The sequence below is a fragment of the Rana temporaria genome, chromosome 4 (genome assembly GCF_905171775.1).
Source record: "Rana temporaria chromosome 4, aRanTem1.1, whole genome shotgun sequence".
Lineage (NCBI taxonomy): Eukaryota > Metazoa > Chordata > Amphibia > Anura > Ranidae > Rana > Rana temporaria.
In genome coordinates, this window is record NC_053492.1 from 275,263,754 (window position 1) to 275,283,425 (window position 19,672).

Sequence of the window (19,672 nt, forward strand, 5' to 3'; positions counted from 1 at the left end):
AATCTTTCGAATGACATTCAAAAAATTTTAGTTTTCGTACAAATTTTATTAAGGAGTGTTGCCTTATGAGGAACGGGAGTTTCTTTTGAAATTGCATCCTATAGTTAGATTTAGTTCGCTTTTTCAGTTTTCAGTTAACCTGAGCAGCTTTATGAAATGCCTTTTTTTATTTTCATACCTATAGGTTATTTGGGCCCCCTGTAAGTCAAAGTACTAACAGTTAGCAATCTCCATGTCCTGGCTTGTTTCTATGACAGTTTTTACTCTTATAATGCTGAGTGAGCGGCAAACATTTTTCACTTACTAGCAACAAGGCAGGACATGGAGATTTCTAACAGAGTTTTTCAGCAAGGCTACAAAGAGGGTCCAAATGACCTACAGGTATTAAAATAAAATCAGACATTTTGCAAAGTTGCAATTTTTTTTATCTACATCTATATCTTTTATCTATATCTACTGGAAACCACTTGACTGCCTAGGCAATTTTCTGGAAAAGGAGCTTGGCATTTAAATATGGATACTGCACTTTACTAGCAAGTTTTGAAGGCGCATGCTACAGGGGTTGTCATCCTCCTCCTCTCACCATTTGGTGAAATACTGAATAGTCAATGACTCCCAAGAAGAAAATGACAAAGGTTAGTCAGTAATGGAAGTGTCATACACACATACATACATACATATATATATATATATATATATATATATATATATATATATATATATATATATATATATATATATATATATATACACACACACACACATATACATACATATATATATATATATTACACACACACACACACACTATATATATATATATATATATATATATATATATATATATATATACACACATACACATACATATACACACACACACACACACACACACACACACATACATATAACCAGACATGTTCACTTTAACCATGTGACTTAAAGAAATGTGTAAAAAAAAAAAAGTCATCCTCCGATTGCTTTTGATATTTTCCCTCCAACTGGTTCTATAACACACCTAAAACGTCATCCAAACAGAGATCACAGGAGATTGGTGAACTTGAATCGTTTAACAGGTATTTAAGGACACCTGTCATTCTTGACATTTAAAAAACCTTTACAAGCAGGCATCAAAGATGTACGACATATACATACTGCACAGATGGTGCATCTTTGTAAAAAAAACAATTAAAACAAAAACAATTTATTAATACATAGACATGACTTTGCAGGAAAAAATGTGCTTCAATTCATTTTAACAGGATGCATTTTTATTTTTTACATTATAGTATTAATTTAGTTTTATTTGGGATTAACTGCGGTTATTGGTAATTTTATTGTTGCTATTGTGTCTTGTTTCCATTAGACCCCTTTCACACTGGGGCGTTTTTAAGGCGCTTTTGGGCTAAAAATAGCACATGTAAAAGCATCTGAAAAGCAGCTCCCCTGCAGTCTCGGTGTGAAAGCCGAAGCGATTGACTGGCAGGATGTTACAAGAAAAAAAAAGGGATTTTTAATAACAGCTTACCTGTAAAATCCTTTTCTTGTAGTACATCACGGGACACAGAGCAGCATAGCCATTACATATGGGTTATATAGTGTACCTTCAGGTGATGGACACTGGCACTCTCCGACAGGAAGTTCCCTCCCTATATAACCCCCACCCATAGTGGGAGTACCTCAGTTTTGTAGCAAGCAATATGTCTCCCAAAAATTCCCCATAAGAGGGGTGGGAGCTCTGTGTCCCGTGATGTACTACAAGAAAAGGATTTTACAGGTAAGCTGTTATTAAAAATCCCTTTTTCTTTATCGTACATCACGGGACACAGAGCAGCATAGCCATTACATATGGGATGTCCCCAAGCAATGCTAAATGAGGGGAGGGAGAGCATCCAGGTAAAGCAAAAAAACAGCGGGTGCCAAAGGACAAGAGGACTTTATACTGCGGCCTGTAGAACCACCTGCCCGAAGGCTGAATCAGCGTTCCTCCTAACGTCAATTTGATAAAATTTAGCAAACGTATGAACAGATGACCAGGTCGCTGCCCTGCAGACTTGAGCCATAGAGACCTGGTGATACGCTGCCCAAGAGGCGCTCACAGCTCTAGTGGTGTGAGCTTTAACCGACAAAGGCGGGTTTTTCCCTTTTAGGCCATAGGCCTGAATAATCAACTGTCTAATCCATTTGGAAATGGTGGCTTTAGACGCTGCCTGACCCTTCTTGGGTCCTTCTGGCAGAATAAACAAGACGTCAGTCTTGCGAACCTGGGCTGTGGCTTTCAAATAAATCCTAACAGCCCTGACCACATCTAAGGAATGTAGTAATCTCTCCTTCTTTGAAGAAGGTTTAGGAAAAAATGACGGAAGAATCAAGTCCTGATTAAGATGAAAACCAGATACTACTTTCGGAAGAAAGGACGGATGTGGCCGAAGAACGACCCTGTCCTTATGTAGTACTAAATAGGGTGCCTTACACGACAAGGCTGCCAGTTCCGACACCCTTCTGGCGGAAGACATAGCCACCAAAAAAAAACAATTTCCTAGTTAACAAGACCAGCGGGATCTCAGATAAGGGTTCAAAAGGCTGGAATTGTAAGGCCGATAGAACCAAATTTAAATCCCAAGGATACAGGGGAGCCTTCACCGGAGGATTAATCCGAATAACCCCTTGTAAGAACGACTTTATTAGAGAGTGAGAGGCCAAGGGTCTTTGGAAAAAGACTGATAAGGCAGAAACCTGCCCCTTGATTGTGCCAACAGCTAGACCCTTCTCTACTCCTAACTGTAGGAAATCCAAGATTCTCCCGATGACATACTTGCGGGGATGCCACTTCCTAGCCTCACACCATGCAATGTAGGCTTTCCACACCCTATAGTATATAAGTCTAGAAACTGGCTTTCTAGCATTAACTAGGGTGGAAATAACCTGGCCAGAAAGGCCCCTGTCTTTAAGAATTAGGGATTCAGCCGCCAGGCCGTCAAATTTAAGGCCCGTAAGGCAGGATGGAAGAACGGCCCTTGTGAGAGGAGGTCCGGCCGCAACGGGAGGACCCAAGGTTCCTCTATTGCCATCCTTATTATTAAGGAGTACCAAGGCCTCCGGGGCCAAGCCGGGGCTACCAGAATCGTTGGTTTGCGCTCCATCTGGATTCTGTGAAGAAGACGGGGTAGCATCCGTAACGGAGGGAAGGCGTAGATCAGCGCAAACTGTTGCCAAGGACATACCAGGGCGTCCGTCCCGCAGGCCAATGGATCCCTTGTCCGGGATACAAATTTGATTAGTTTCGTATTGAACCTGGAGGCCATGACATCCACCTCCGGAGTTCCCCATCTCTGGCAGATGTCCTGAAACACTTCGGGATGAAGAGACCATTCTCCCGGGGACATTTGTTGGCGGCTGAGAAAATCCGCCTGCCAATTGTCCACTCCGGGGATAAACACTGCTGAAATGCATGGAATATGGGTCTCTGCCCAAGAAAAGATTCGGTCCACCTCTCTCTGGGCTGCCAGACTTCTGGTGCCGCCCTGGTGGTTTATATAAGCCACAGCAGTGGCGTTGTCGGACTGTATCCTTACTGGGGAGTCCTGTAATACATCCGTCCATGCCACTAGAGCCAACCGGGCTGCTCGTATCTCTAGGACATTTATGGATAGAGTCGACTCTCTTTTTGACCACTTCCCCTGCTGGGTCAATCCTTCCAGGACTGCACCCCAACCCGATAGACTCGCGTCTGTGGTGACAATTCTCCATGAGACTGGACTGAACGATCTTCCCCTTAGAAGGTTGTGCGGGGCTAACCACCAGCACAGACTGACGTGCTGCATGGGATAGAGATATGGGAAGATCCAGGGCCTGGACCCTCTTGTCCCAGGCTGCGAGAATTGCTCTCTGTAGTTTTCGAGAGTGGATTTGGGCGTAGGGCACCGCTTCGAAGGTCGCCACCAACTTGCCCAATAGGCGCATACACAGACGAACGGTCGGCCTTGCGCTGCTTAGAATTACTTGAATTAGCTCCTTTATAGAATCCACCCTGGACTGGGGAAGAAAGATTTTCTGATGCACAGTATCTAGAATCAGCCCAAGATATTCCAATCTTCTTGTGGGCTGTAAGGCCGATTTGTCCTGATTTAGGATCCAACCCAGAGATTCCAGGTAGGTTACCACTAGGCCTACTGCTTGCCTCAGACTGGCCTCTGAGAGATCGATCACTATAAGATCGTCTAAATAAGCCATAACCAGGATCCCCTGAGATCTTAGGTTGGCCAGAACTGGGGCCAGAATTTTTGTGAAAACCCGAGGGGCCGTGGCTAGCCCGAAGGGCAAGGCCACGAACTGAAAATGCCGATGTCCCAGAGCAAATCAGAGAAACTTGAAATGCCCGGGAAAGATCGGGACGTGCAGGTATGCATCCTTGATATCGATAGATGCAAGGAATTCTTTCCCTTGTAGGGCGGCCACTACCGAACGAATAGATTCCATTCGGAAAGAGCGAATCTTTAGGAAGCGGTTTAGGGCTTTTAGATCCAATATTGGTCTTACATCGCCGTTGGGCTTCGGGACTACAAATAGATTTGAATAAAATCCTTGACCGCGCTCCAGGGCTGGTACCTCCATAATCACCCCTTGATTTAAGAGGCGGTCTAGGGCCGCTAGAAGCGAGACTCCTTTTTGAGGATCGCTTGGGAGCCTTGACTCCTGGAAGTGGGGAGGGGGAAACCCCCAAAACTCCAGCTTGTACCCCTGGGCCACTGAGGACAGAACCCATTGGTCGGAGATTCTGGCCTTCCAAAGCTCCGAGAAGAAGCGGAGTCTTCCCCCCACCCGAGAGAGTGGGGGCGTCCCTTCACAAATTCGCTTTAGGGGCAGCTTTAATTGGTTTACGAAACCATGGCTTCTTGTTGCCTGAAGCTTGCCCTTGCGACCTGTTAGCAGGCGAACGGCCAGCAGGCCGTCGATACTGCCTAGAGGGTGACGGTCCTGAGACTGGAGAGGTTGGACGTTTAAAGGTAGGCCCCCGAAACCTCTTTTTAACAGGCAAAAGAGTGCTTTTGCCACTGGAGATCTTTTGAATATATTTGTCTAGATCATCTCCAAACAATCTTTCACCCTGGAAGGAAAAACCCGTTAAGAGTTTCTTGCAGGGGGTTTCTGCAGACCAGTTTTTTAACCAGAGAAGCCTTCTCATATGAACCAGAAATAAGGATAAACGAGAAGCTTGCTGGATGGAATCCTTAATGGCGTCAACGGCAAAACATAAGGCTCTGGGCAAGTCAGCTAGGTCCTGAGCTTGTTGTGCCGGAAGGTCCCTTAAGACCTGTTTGGTCTGTTCCTTCAATGCCTGGCATACTCCTATGGCAGCCACAGCTGGTTGAACTACTGCACCTGCAGTGGCAAAGGAGGCCTTTAACAACGTTTCAAGTCTCTTATCGACAGGGTCCTTGAACATATGAATATTGTCTACTGGACAAGTTAAGGCTTTGTTAACACATGAAATGGCTGCGTCCACTGTAGGGACAACCCATTTCTTAGAAAAACTTTCTTCCAAAGGATACAGCACTGAGAACCTTTTAGGAGGAAGAAAAATCCTATCTGGTTTGACCCAGTCCTGAAAAATTAGGTCCCTCAGTAAGGGATGGACCGGAAACACTGCATTGGATTGAGGTGCCCTTAGGGAACCTAGAGAGGATACGGCAGCCTGAGGTTCAGGCAGGGGTAACTTAAACTCCGTCCGTACCATGTCCGCTAGGGACTGGATCCATAACCTCTCTGCTTGGGAAGCTGAAAACGGTTCCTCTATTGTGGACTCCTCAGAACCCTGTTCCAAGTGGTCTTCCCCTTGCTCCGTTGAGAAATCCAATTCCTCTGCGGAAAGGATCTCTTCATCTGGAGACTCAACCCTAGGGGATGGGGACCTAGCCCGCTTCTTCCCAGGAAATGAGGCTGAAATAAAAGCAGCCATTCTCCGCTCAAAACCACTCAAGGTGGTGGCTAACATCTCCTCCGTAACAAAGGTAGGAGCTGGTTGAATGGGGCCAGCCGCAGCATCCAACAACCCTGATGGCACATCTAGGGCAGCAACCTCCAGTTTATCTGGGGAGGAAGGCACCGCCGACGATTGGCCGAGATCCTCAGAGCCCGATGGGGAACCCTTCTGTTTCTTTGGGCCCTTGGCATTTTTGGAGCCTCCTGCGCCCTTAGGAGCCATGATACAAACCCAAGGTACTCCGCTATAATACCACTGACTATTAAGTCAGAGTAAATACACGCCCCCTAACAAGAGAGGCGTCGGTTACTAAAATAGAAATAGTAATAGGTTAGGGTAATATTACAAATCCTTGTTTCCCAAACCTAAGAGGATAGGTAATACAATGCCCCAAGGGCTTGTCACTCACAGGACCACTATGAGTCAGGTATTACCCCCTTAAATTGCTGGTCCAGAAGCCTGGGTTTACGCTAGCTTAGGCTGCTGCAAGTACACCGGCTTTTAGAATCACTATTTAAGAGCCAAGCTCTTATTAGGGTGCGTACTCCAATTTGGCCACCGGGTGTCACTCTCCCCAAAAAAAACCTGGTATAACAAACCATACGCAGCTCAGGCTGCAGCTCCGTGTCCCACGGCGATCGTGACTGACTGAGAGCCTAATATAGGCTTCAGAAGGACCGCCCTACGCTCAGCCCGCCCCCCCACGCTGCGTCGCCGAAGTTATTTACAACGTGCGCGCGCAAGCGCGCGCGCACGTCTGACGCTGCTGGAGGAACCAGGAAGTCTCAGGGAGACAGCGTGGACGCTGACGGAGCTATGGGGAGAGACAGGCACCCAGGGAAGACTCCCATCTCTGGGAGGTAAGTCCAGCTTACTTTTTCCAGGACCCTTCCCTCTATGGCAGCGCAGCAAGCCTCTAGACCAGCCAGGGGAAAATTCACATGGGGGAGAAAACCATCCGGTGCAAACAGACTTTGTGGTGATATATATTGCCCATGCACAGAGGCATAATATAGGCTGCCCCCGAATCCCCTGTGGAGGGCCCACTGACAAACCGAGTTCCGTGGGCCCTCGCTTACCTTCTCCACGCCGCAGGGTATTGCCAAAGGCCCCAATCTTCCCCCATCTCCGTGGGTATGGTCATAGACCTTCAGGGACCGGGGTCCAATTTAGGAACACCACACACCTGGACCTATATAGCACTGCTGGCATCAGGATTGCTAGGTTAAAAACCAGTCCTGGAACCCAGAGTCCAGCCCTCCCAAAAGGAGAGGCATTATAGGCAGAACCCCTCCACGACTTGGGGCCCGGGTACCGTCCACTTTGGCTATGAAGCACCTTGGACGGATCCGGTAGGCTTGCCCGGGTCCCAAGGACAACTATAGGCAGAGCTCTTCAACGTGCACCAACACCTAAGACACTGGTGAAAAAACTGAGGTACTCCCACTATGGGTGGGGGTTATATAGGGAGGGAACTTCCTGTCGGAGAGTGCCAGTGTCCATCACCTGAAGGTACACTATATAACCCATATGTAATGGCTATGCTGCTCTGTGTCCCGTGATGTACGATAAAGAAAAAAAACTCCTGCCAGCAGCATCTTTGGAGCGTTGAAGGAGCGGTGTGTATACCGCTCCTCCACGGCTTCTGTCCATTGAAATCAATGGTCAATGTGGCCAGACCGCCGCTACATCGGTGTTGTGGGTGGCTTTAACTCTTTTTCGGCCGCTAGTGGGGGTTAAAAGCACCCCGCTAGTGGCCAAAAATGTCTGCAAAAACAGCGGTAAAGGGCTGCTAAAAATAGCGGTGCTTTACCGCCGTCACACCCGCCCCAGTGTGAAAGAGGCCTTAGTTATTGTGATTTTGTGTTGCCTTTGGGATTAATAAATCTCAACGAGTCTGCAGAGCATTGCACAAACAATTAGTAGATCATGAGTGCAATGTCAGGCTCCTGTAGACACTGCCTATAGTCCTGTGTCCATATCTCTATACGATAACAAAACCTGGGGAATGCCCAGGAATAAACCAAGCCTCCGTACCGACCATATCTCTATAAGGACTGTCAGATTCAGAGCTGTAGGAAATGTGAATGGACTACGAGCACGCTGAGCAGCGCACTCGTAGTACATTGAAACTACAAGTCCAACTATGGGTCTTGTAGTTTATTCATTCCCGAATGCCCCATGAAGAAGTCATCACACCCCACATGACCCCAGATGTGCGGGCAATTTTGTTTTGGTTTGCCGACAGATGTTATTTTTTACTTGGATTTTATGCTATATGATTTCAGCAATAAAGAAACGCGATTTTGATGCAAGCTGGGTGGTTGTGGAAGACCGAGCTCCTGCCTCGTCCCAGGGAGCTCCTGGCGAGGGAGGGCAGGGTGCATGGCAATGAGGTCAGCTATTGAACCAATTCCTTTTACTGGTTTTAATGCTCTAAATATTAAATTCAGGACGGGAAAGGCAGTAATGAAGGAGTGTTCTATGAAGACCCCAGGGGCGGCGGCGTTAGGACCTTGTCCTAGAAGACAGAAAGCTTTTTCTTTTCTGCAACAGAGGCACAATTATGGTATATTGGTATAGGGCAGGGATATGCAATTAGCGGACCTCCAGCTGTTGCGGAACTACAAGTCCCATGAGGCCTAGCAAGACTCTAACAGCCACAAGCATGACACGCAGAGGCATTATGGGATTTGTAGTTTTGCAACAGCTGGAGGTCCGCTAATTGCATATCCCTGGTATAGGGGGAGCTGGAATTTAAAGAAAAAAAGTTAACCACTTGCCAACCAGTCGTTGCCGATATACAGTGGCAGGTCGGCTCTATTGCGAAGAGCCCCGTTCTGTCACGGGAGTAGAGAGAAGGATTTTCTGTTCCTAGTGATCAGGAACAGCGATTTCGCTCTTCTCCCGCTCAGTCCCCTCCCCCCACAGTTAGAAACACCTCCCTAGGGCACACTTAACCCCTTCCCTGCCAGTGTCATTTAAACAGTAATCAATGCATTTTTATAGCACCGATTGCTGTATAAAGGTCAATGGTCCCAAAAAATTTCAAAAGTGTCCGGTCTGCCGCAACGTTGCAGACCCGCTAAACATGGCAGATCGCTGCCATTACTAGTAAAAAAATAAAATAAAAAAGTCAAATCTTTCCCCCATTTTGTAGACGCTATAACTTTTGTGCAAACCATTCAACATACGCTTATTTTGATTTTTTTTACCAACAATATGTAAAATATATATTGGCGAAATGGGAGGAAAAAATTAGTTTTTTACATTTTTTGGGGATATTCATTATAGAAAAAGTAATAAATAATATATTTTTTTAAATGTTGTGTTTTTTTGTTTATAGCAAAAAAAAGTTAAACCCTTGATCGCCCCCTAGGGTAAACCGCTTCCCTGCCAGTGACATTTACACAGTAACCAGTGCATTTTTATAGCACTAATCGCTGTATAAATGTCAATGGTCCCAAAAATGTGTCCGATCTTTCCGCCATAATGTTGCAGTACTGCTTTAAAAAAATAAAATAAAAAAACACGCAGGTTGCTGCCATTAATAGTAAAAAATAAATAAAAATGCCATACATTTTTCCCATAGTTTGTAGATGCTATAACTTTTGCGCAAACCAATGAATATACGCTCAAAGCGATTTTTAACAAAAATATGTAGAAGAATATATATTGGCCTAAACTGAGAAAAACATTTTTTTTTGGGGGGGGGGGGGGAAGGGAATTTTATTATAGTAAAAAAGTTAAAACTATTGTTTGTTTTTTTTCAAAATTGTCGCTCTTTTTTTGTTTGTAGCACAACAAATATAAACGACAGAGGTGATCAAATACCATCAAAAGAAAGCTCTGTGGGGAAAAAAAAGTACCGGTACGCAAATTTTGCTTGGGTACAGCATCGAACGACCGCACATTTCATTTAAAGCGACGCAGTGCCAAATTGTAAAAAGTGCTCTGGTCAGAAAGGTGGGGAAAACCTTCCAGTGCTGAAGTGGTTAAAATAACGTTATAAAAATGCCAGTAGCTTTGCAGTGAGTTTTTCAACGTTTTTGCAATAGTTTTTTTGCGTTTTTAGCATTTTTCCGTGTAAACATTTATTTCAATGGATCACGAATGTAAAAAAACAATGGTGAGCCGTGTTTTTGAGCGTTTATCAGCGTCTTGACATTAAAGCGTTTTTATAGTTGAAAAACTAGTTTTTTTTTTTAAGCCAAAAACTGCTAACAGCCCATGTGTGCATGGACACCAAGGATAACATTATGGGGAGTTTATTGACTGTAGAATAAAACGTCTGAAGCCAAAAACAGCTGCTGTAAAAACGTCCAAAAACTTCCAGTGTGCATGAGGCCTTAAAGATTTGAGTTTGCTTTAAAATGAATTGGCCAAATTATAGGTCAGATTAAGGCTCCATGCACACTAGCGTTTAAGCCACCAAAATACTGGATTCAAAAAATGCTGGCAATAGCCTTTTGTAGTAGCGTTTTAGCAGCGTTTCACGTTTTTGCAGTAAAAGAGGAAAAAAAGCTCAAAAAAACACTATTAGCTTATAGGAGCATTTCTGCTGGAAAAACGCTCCAAGAAACCCTACAAACATTTTATTCCTGCTCTTAGTAGCTGAAGCCCAAAAAACGCTAATGGCCTAAAGTAATATGCATGGACACATAGGATAACACTATTGAGCTTCTAGGAGCAGAAGCAAAAATGCCAGTGTGCATGGAGCCTTAGGGTGGGAAAAAATTGAGTAGCGATTTATCTTGGTCTAATTTTTTTTTACATCTTAAAGACCTGTAATTTTTACAAGGGTGTGCATACTTTTTATATTCACTGTATGTTAATTGTGGTGCCTAGGAATCACATCTTCAGTGTACATTTGTCCACAGAAATGCATTACAGAAAATTCTGTGCAATTTATTTTGGCTGAATTTTTTTCTGCATGCCCATACTCTGTAAATTATGGCTGTGTCCAAAAACCCAAAAAACGGAAATATACGTGGGGATAGGAACATGGGAGCGGTTATTGCTGCCTTGGATTAAAAGCTGCAAGCTCCAGGGCTGCCATCCTGAACCTGGATTAACTACCATTGTACTAATACTTGTTCTAGATATACTTTTTTTGTATACTTTATTCAAGTGAGGGACACACTAGGAAACAAACCAAGATAAAGGTTCCAAATTATATCAATTATTTTTTCTGTAGTAAATGACTTTTAAAAGTTTGAAACATAAACCAACCTTCTCAGCAAAAACTGGGTTTCCGGATACCTCCGTTAAATGGACAAATTCCAAGTGTAGGGTTCCGAATTCTGCCAAGATACTGCTGCCTCCAGAAGCCCAGGGCCAATTCCGACCAATCCCACTAAATATCAAGATACAAGATATAGGGTCAGAAAAGGGAAAACCTCAAACAAGCTGTATAATGATTTAACATAAAAATTAATCAAAGTGTAAGTTCAGTAAAAATCTACCTAAGGCAAAACCTATTCCCACCACATATCTTGAAATACAGTACAGCACACATTTTATTCGTACACCATGGGTTACGCATGGGTGCTCAACCTGTGTGGCCTCAAGTTTTCAGGAACTACAAGTTCCATCATGCCTCAGCCTTTGGGAGTCATGCTTGCAATGATTAGCTTTGCAATGCCCGATGGGACTTGTAGCTCCGCAACAGTTGGAGGGTCACAGGTTGTGCACCCATGTGTTATAGGATTGTACATTCAGGTGGTTGGACGCTGGCAAGATTTTGAGGACACGTGTCCCTGTGGCACCTCCCTTATAGCCCCTACGCCACTCGAGTCCTCAGTTTTTTTTTTTAGCAAGCAAAGCAGAGTGAGGAGGAGAGTTTAGGAAGGATGGTCTGTGTCCTGTAACCCAAGATTTGGAACGCACAGGTAATCAAAGTTCATCATCTTATTCGTACAGTACAGGACATTCATACACCATAGGAAATCCCCAAGAAATGTATATCGGTGTTGGCAGCAACAAGGCAAACAGAACTGTGCCAACAGGCTCAAGCACAACAAGGATTAAAACCCCAGGATCAGAATACTGCTGCAGGAAACTTGCATGCATGTCAGAACTTTGCACATCCACCTGGTAAAACTTTTGAAAAAGCATGAACAGAAGACCAAGTGGTGGCTTTACAGAGGCTTGGGGCCTTTAGATAAGCTAAGAGATCTAGTGGAACGTGCGTGTAAAAGGTCAAGTGCAGGTTTTTGTTTTACAACACAAGCTCTAGCAATTAAATCCCTTATCCAGCATGCAAGGGTGGACTTTGAAGTGGGGGTGCCCATGGCAAATAGGGACCCTGATTTACCTGATTAAAGCAATAGCTTTTAGGTACACACAAATAGCTCTGACTACGTCCATGCAATGTACAGAGATTCCATTTGGGTGCTCAGGAGCAGAACACAAGGATGGTAGAACAATGTTCTAACTGAGATGGAGTACTGAAACCACCTTTGGGAGAAAAGGTGTCTAGGCTGGTGTAATACATACTCATTATTGTGAAGCATTAAGAAGGGCCGCTAGTTCAGAAACACATCCGACAGATGTGATGGTGCCAGAAAGGCTATTTACTTGTATGAATCTCTAAGGGAATATCCCAGGTGGGTTCAAATGGTGGTTGAGGGAGAGAAAAAAACAAAACAAGTCAAGGTCCCAGAGAAGCTTGGTGTCCTGCAAAGGCTTGATTCGTTAGGACCTGGATTTTAACAGCCATGCCAATAAAGACAGAGACTGAAGAAGGGTGGAATAGTGGGCTACGAGATAATAAATCTGGCCTGATGGGAAGAGGCCAGGGGTCTTCTGCAAGAAGATGTTGTACCAGGTTCTTCTGGGCCAGTGCAGTCCCAGAAGAATGCTCAGGGGAGGGAAAGGCATAGATTAGTCTGAACCAAGACCAGGTGAGAACTAGGACATCCAAGGCCAGACCTAGAGGATCCTTGATTCTGGATACAAACAGTGGTAGTTTGTTGTATCTGGAGGATAAGATATCCACATCCAGAGTCCCCCATTTCTGGCATATCAGATTGAACACATTTGGATGAAGTTTATCTTTAACAGGTTTTCATCAGTGCTCACTTTTTTTTTTTTTTTTTTACATCTACTACCAATGCAAAAACAGATGAAAAAACTGACCATTTGTCAGTTTACATCCATTTTCCTGATCTGTTTTTTTAAACGGAAGAAAAATAGAGCTTTTATCAGTTTAGAAAAAAAACGGACGACGAATGTGGATGTAAAACGAATGATCATCCATTTACATCCCTTTTTTTTCATAGAGATGCATTGATGTCCGTTTTACATCAGTCAACGGATGGATGAGAAAACTGACAAACTGACAGAATTTGTGAAAGGGGCCTTAGACAGTACTGAATATTGCACTTTTTTTGATGGCTAAACTGAGGAGAATTTCTGCCAGTATTAATTGCAGCCAAGAACTCTTGAGTTTGTGACATTAAAAGAAGCAGAACAAAAAAACATTGTAATAGTGAGAATACTATTCACATATTATGCACAGAATGGGATATATAATTAGTTCTATTGTATCAAAAATAAATAAAAAAGAAGAAGTACACCGCTTAGGACAGTGCCATTTCCGGCAATTGCCACTGATTTGACACGAGAACCAGGGCTTACACCCAAAAGGCATTATATTGCAGCTTAGCAATCAGAAGTAGCAAAGGTCATTTTTTAATTATATTCAAACATTACATTTTTTATGCAAGTAGCGACATAGCTGCATAAAGGCTACACCCATTCATGTCTATGGGTGGCTGTATGCAGCACTAGGGGCTCCTGGGAACCAAAATTACACCCAACGTGTTTTTGCTGTAAACAGAAGTGTGCACGAGTCCCAAGAGTTTTTCTATAAGAATCGCATGAAATTAAAGACATTCCAGTATACTGATAAAATCGGCATCCTCATATTTATTCATAATATAAACGCATTACTCGGGCCAGCATCTACTTTCTAGAACATGTTGGCCTAAAAGTGCCACAATTATGCAACTACAAGTGATTAAGCTTTGCCTCATAAAAGCATGCTATGAGAATATTGGCACTTTAATCTGCTGAAGCTAGGAGGATACATTTACTTCTCCCTCTGTACTCAGACTATGCATACAGCTCCAAAATTGAAAGGCGACTGCATGGGGGGACTAACCTGTGCAGTGTGTACACAGAGTAAAAATCCTAACAGTACTGCTTATGAGGCTGTAGAAGGACAGCCACTTCGTTGGAGTTCAAGAACTGCTTTTTTCATAATGAAAGGAACACTTTCACACTGAAAAATCTTCAAAGTATCTTATGTGTACCTTGCACGTGCTTCACTTCCTATCCCACTGCAATCATGGTATCAAGCTAATTCACAAGGACCAGTCTAACATACCAAGCAAAATCACCACTGCCACCTACAAAATCATCAGGAGCCATAGCCTGTGTAAAGACGGCAGATCCAGTGTAAATGAAGCCAATAAACAGAGATTGCCAATTTCGCTGAAAAATTATAATTTATAAATACCGTATTTGCCGGCGTATAAGACAACTTTTTATAATTAAAAACATCCCCCAAAAAGTGGGGTCATCTTATAAACGGGGTATAAAATGTGAACCTTTAGTTGGTCTGGGCCACGCTGGCCCAAAATGAACGTCCCTAATCTGTCAGCCTGCAGGATGTGCAGTAATACTGTAGCTTCGGCTACATACAGTATAACACGCTGAGCCAATCGCGGCGAGCGATGTATTCTATTAATGAATACAAAGCTTGCTTGGATAGGCCGAGTCAGAGAGGCGGGCTGATGTTGTTACAACCTCTGCCAATCAGAGCAGTAATTGTATTTAATAGAATACATTGTGTGCCGTGATTGGCTCAGCGCGGTATACTGTATGTAGCCAAAGCTACCGTACATACAGTAATACTGCACATCCAGCGGGCTGACAGATTAGTGGGTGTAAACAACCCACTGGTAGACAAGACCCCCATCTTGGCTGGCAGACAAGACCCCATAATGGCTCCAGAAGGAAGGAAATATGAAGCCAGTTTCAAGCTGAAAGTTGTAAACTTTGCCAAAGAACAGAATAACTGTGCTGCTGCCAGAGTATATGGAGTAACAGAAAAGATGGTCCGAGACTGGAAATCACATGAAGATGCAAATGTATTACAAGATGTCATTGATGAACTTATGATGTCAGAGGATGAACATGAGGAGGAATTTGAAGTACAGGTAAGTCGCAACCATTTTAACTGAAATTATTTAAACAAATCTGATGTTTTTAAATGGTGTTGCCTCAGAAAGGGGGTAGTCTTATACGGCGCGTATAGCCCAAAACGTATGGTTTTAGCTGGAAAATGAGGGGGTTGTCTTATACGCCCGGTCGCCTTATATGCCGGCAAATACGGTATACAATAATGACATACATTCCTCCTGAGAGGACCAATTAGCATTAAAAATGCCCCTTAGCCACAGTTTTTCAAACACATTTAGGCGTGTTTAGCTAGAATTATAGTTTATTCTGGACATTAAAATCAATAAACGCTCAAACGCAAAACACGCTTAGCACTTAGGGCTCGACTATACACAGTTATGCCTTTATGCCCAAACGCTCCACTCCTAAATGCAATTCTTCTGCGTTCAGGAGAGGAGCTTTGACTGCCTCTAATCTCTGCGGCTTCTAACCACCTTAAAATGCTTGTGGGTGCATGGACACTAAGGCTTTTCTTAACCCCTTAGCACCCAAGGGTAAAACAAATCTTAATGTCCAAGCACAATTTTGCAGCTTTGACATGTGTTAGAATCCTGTAAAGAGGGATCGGGGAAGGGGCGGGGCCAAGCCAACCTGTGTGCGTCTTTGGCGTGGGCCTATAGGTGTAGCTCGCCCCAGGATGCGGTTTTGCTGGGGGGGGGGGTATCCAAAAGGGAGAGGTGCAAGGAGTACTGGCGAGGGACCCCAAAAAAAAGGAGGATTGGGGCTGCTCTCTGCAAAAGCATTACACAGAGCAGGTAAGTATAACAGGTTTCATATTTTAGCAAAACAAAGATTGAACCTCTAATGTCAATTTAAATTCTGCTCACCACATGATGCTAAAATATTTTCACAAAGGTACAACAGCTTTGTAGGATAACAGAATGAGAGCTCAGTTGCAGTGTTTTTTGCTTTGGTTCCGCTCCTATAAACTCATTCTTACAGAAATGGGAATCGGGCCAATTTAAATCACATACAACATTCAGAATAGCTTATTACTTACCACTGGTTTCTCTGAATACTTGTTATGTATTCAGAAAGACCTCTAAACACCTTAAATGATATTTTCAGCCTCGCAGCCAAAACCAAACTACATAATGAGAAGTACCTTGGATGAGAATGTTTAAACACACCAGAGATGGTACAGTGTACAGACTCGGGCAGGAAACATTTCAAATAAAGCAAAACACAAAACAAATAGAAACAGTCATAACAAAATGATTCAATAATGGTTAGGACCGTTTTAAATTGTCTTGACTTTACACCAATACATGCATGTTTTTTTTCCCCCTTTTTCCTTTACAAAAAAACAAACCAAACCTAACCTAGCACTGTTGCCAATCGTGAAATCTAACGTTCTCACACGTTCTGCAATATTAAGCTACATAGCAGTAAATATATGTACATTTTAACACACCTTTGGTAACCATTTTAATTGTAAAGTGATATTAAAGGCAAAAAAAAAAACATGGTACACACGCTCTGTGGTTTTGCAGACCCAATCCTTCTCTTGTGTCCCCCACCGGCACTTCTGGCTCCTCCGCTACCCATTGTGGCACTCGTGCCCACTCCCAAGCCCCGCTCTGTGTCCATAAGACCCCACCCCCTGTCCCTCCTCACTGACTATTATTGACCAGTGTATTACTGGATTTTAAACAGTATAAGCACTTAAAGCAGTAGTAAACCCCTCTTGGTCATTTTAACCCATTAGTAAGCCTTACCTGAAGGTAAAACAAACATCTCCTAAACATGAACAGTTAAGGAGATATTCAACCTGCATGCAGCCAGCTGTGTTTCCGATGCATGCTCTCTGAAGGTCTGGCATACCTTGCTGAACCTTCAGAGCTTTGTACCGGAACCGAGGGCTCCCGCGTGCATGCAGGGTGAACCTGGAAGACAGACGGGGACGACATGTTGGCCCTTTTCTGAGCGGTGACCATACATCGGTGGGGAGGGCTTTATTCCAAGGTGAGCATTTCATTATGTGATGCACACTGATCAGACCAGAGGGGATTTACTGTACACAACATAAAACATTGTGTTCAATACAAAAGCCCTGAGCAGCTACACTCCTTGGTTAGGCGGGTGGGTTGTTCCCTCCACCCTTGGTGTCTGGGAATGAAGACCACTTTTTCTCATTGCCATCTCTGGTCATTTTGTTATATTGCATAATAAAGGGGAGGCAGGAAGAAGGGAAGTCTGTCCATAGCCCCCAGCAGTGCCACCCTGAGACTGTTCAGGCACCCGCTCTCTCCTGCACAGTGTAGGCTGCTATTGGAGAGCCAAATGCAGAATCCTTCCTCCAGCAATTACTACCGTCAGTAAAGCAACCAAAGCTCCCATTACGCCCCCCCCCCATATGCCAACAGCTCCCAGGGCATGTGCCCTTTTCGGCCTTCCTTGCCTCAACCCCAAATAAAGCCATACAGAGATAAGTTTTGCTTGCGAGAACTTTCAAATTGACAATACACTGCTTTTTGTTTATGCTTCTGCCAGTTTCTTAAATTATAGGAATTTTGTCATCTCTGCTACTATGATTAAACATGTTCGTAAATAAAGTGACACTGCTGCCAGCTAGCTCAGACACTATAGTTGTAGGACCATCTGAGCCACCGCGCTCAAGCTGCAGATAATTACCAGAGGCCAGTTAGAGCGGCTGGGAAAATGAGCTGCCCTAGAGCATCAAGCAGCCCCTGTCTGCATTGGTATGGTTATAAATAGATGGCCCCCGGAGTGTTTCCTATTGCCAGTATGTCTGAGTACATATCAAAGCTCCATATTTTATCCATGCTCTGCCTTGAGAGTGGTGTCAGTAGAAAACACAGATATGAGTAGCCCTTTCCTGAAAGAGTTTAATCAATTGAAGTTTGTTCACAGCCGTCTACTGTATATGCACAGCTGACCTTGTACAGAAAATTATTCTTCTGCTGTCTTTACTAATAATTTTTAATATCTCTTCTGCACATGATAATATTGCCCTGTAACTGTTATTCGTAAGCAAAGAATAGACATTTTGAAATCGCCAAGCGTTAATTCCAGAATAGTCACAGGAACCTGAATTGATAAGCAAATACAAATGAATTGTTCTAATATATATTTTTTTAGGTCATAGAACTCCAAGTTGCTAATGTCAACATTTGCATTGAAAGTTCCGCCAATGATTATTTTTTTTGTTTACAAACTTTATTGAAAAAACAAAAACAAAAAAAAAAACCACACACATTGGGAAAAAAAAAAAAAAAAAAAAAACACAGTACAGGTGATCCCCACTGATGCTTTATTACCATTCTTCGTTTCCACATCAACCCAAAATGTTCAAAATCCAATTGTCACAGGGAGAGAAAACAAAGGTCAAATCTACAGGGGCACAGACAGCAAAACAAATGTTACAGGGGCATTCAACCTTCCCTATGCTATCCAAAAAGCTGGGAGTTGCACTTAACAAATGTACCCGTTCGGACTTGCAAACAAAGATTCAACTTAAACCTACAGTTCCTATCTTGTTTGCAACCCGGAGACTGTCTGTATACGAGAACAGACAAATGCCACAGATTACATAGGGATACAAAACACAGTAAGATTGTAATAAGGTGATGTATGCATACCGAGTTGCTCAATATAACTGCCAAAAAAAAAACACTATCAAATAAAGGCTGTCCAATGGCAAATGCCAAAAGGGTATACTACAATCTGTAAATGGACAAAGAATATGTATTGCATAAAAACTTTATAGCATCTAAAAAGAAAACATTGGGTCTCAAAGTGACTGTAAAGTCTCTTTTTTTTAAACATATTATACTTGCCTCCTCTGTGCAGTTGATTTTGCACAGAGCAGCCTGGATCTTCCCCTACTCGGATCCCTCTTGGCTGCTCCTGGCCCCTCCCTCCTGTCGAGTGCTCCCTCAGCCAGCAGCTTCCTATGGGGGAATCTGAGCAGAGTCAGAGCTCCATGTGTCCATTCAGACATGGAACCCTGACCCCACCCCTCTCTCCCGATTGGTTGGCTTACTGCCGTGGGAGCCAATGGTGTTGCTGCTCTGTCTCAGCCAATCAGGAGGAGTTTCCCGGTGGCTTAGACATTCGTGGACATCGCTGGAGAGAGATGGGGCTCGGGTAAGCAATTAGGGAGGCTTCTACACACAGAAGGTTTTATATCCTAATGCATTAGATTGTAAGCTCTTCTGAGCAGGGCCCTCTTAATCCTCATGTATTTTATTGTATTGTAACTGTATTGTCTCCCTGTTATATTGTAAAGCGCTGCGTAAACTGTTGGCGCTATATAAATCCTGTATAATAATAATAGCATGCATTAAGAGAAACCTTGACAACGTTTCCTCTAATATAGCAGATGCCCAACCTTCCCTTACCCCATCTCAATGTTTATCATTTGCTCCAATCTCAGAAGTTACCACACTACAAATGAGACCAATTCATATAGTTTGT

General features: G+C 43.5%; 1 protein-coding gene across 1 annotated transcript in view; it reads right to left on the minus strand.

Moving 5' to 3' along the window:
* MAN1A1 (mannosidase alpha class 1A member 1) overlaps positions 1-19,672 on the minus strand; it is a 243,787-nt gene that overhangs the window by 60,297 nt on the left and 163,818 nt on the right. Inside the window, exon 6 of the mRNA XM_040350323.1 lies at positions 11,216-11,339. Within this exon, the coding sequence (XP_040206257.1) occupies positions 11,216-11,339 (124 nt within the window). The remainder of the gene's footprint in view (positions 1-11,215; positions 11,340-19,672) is intronic.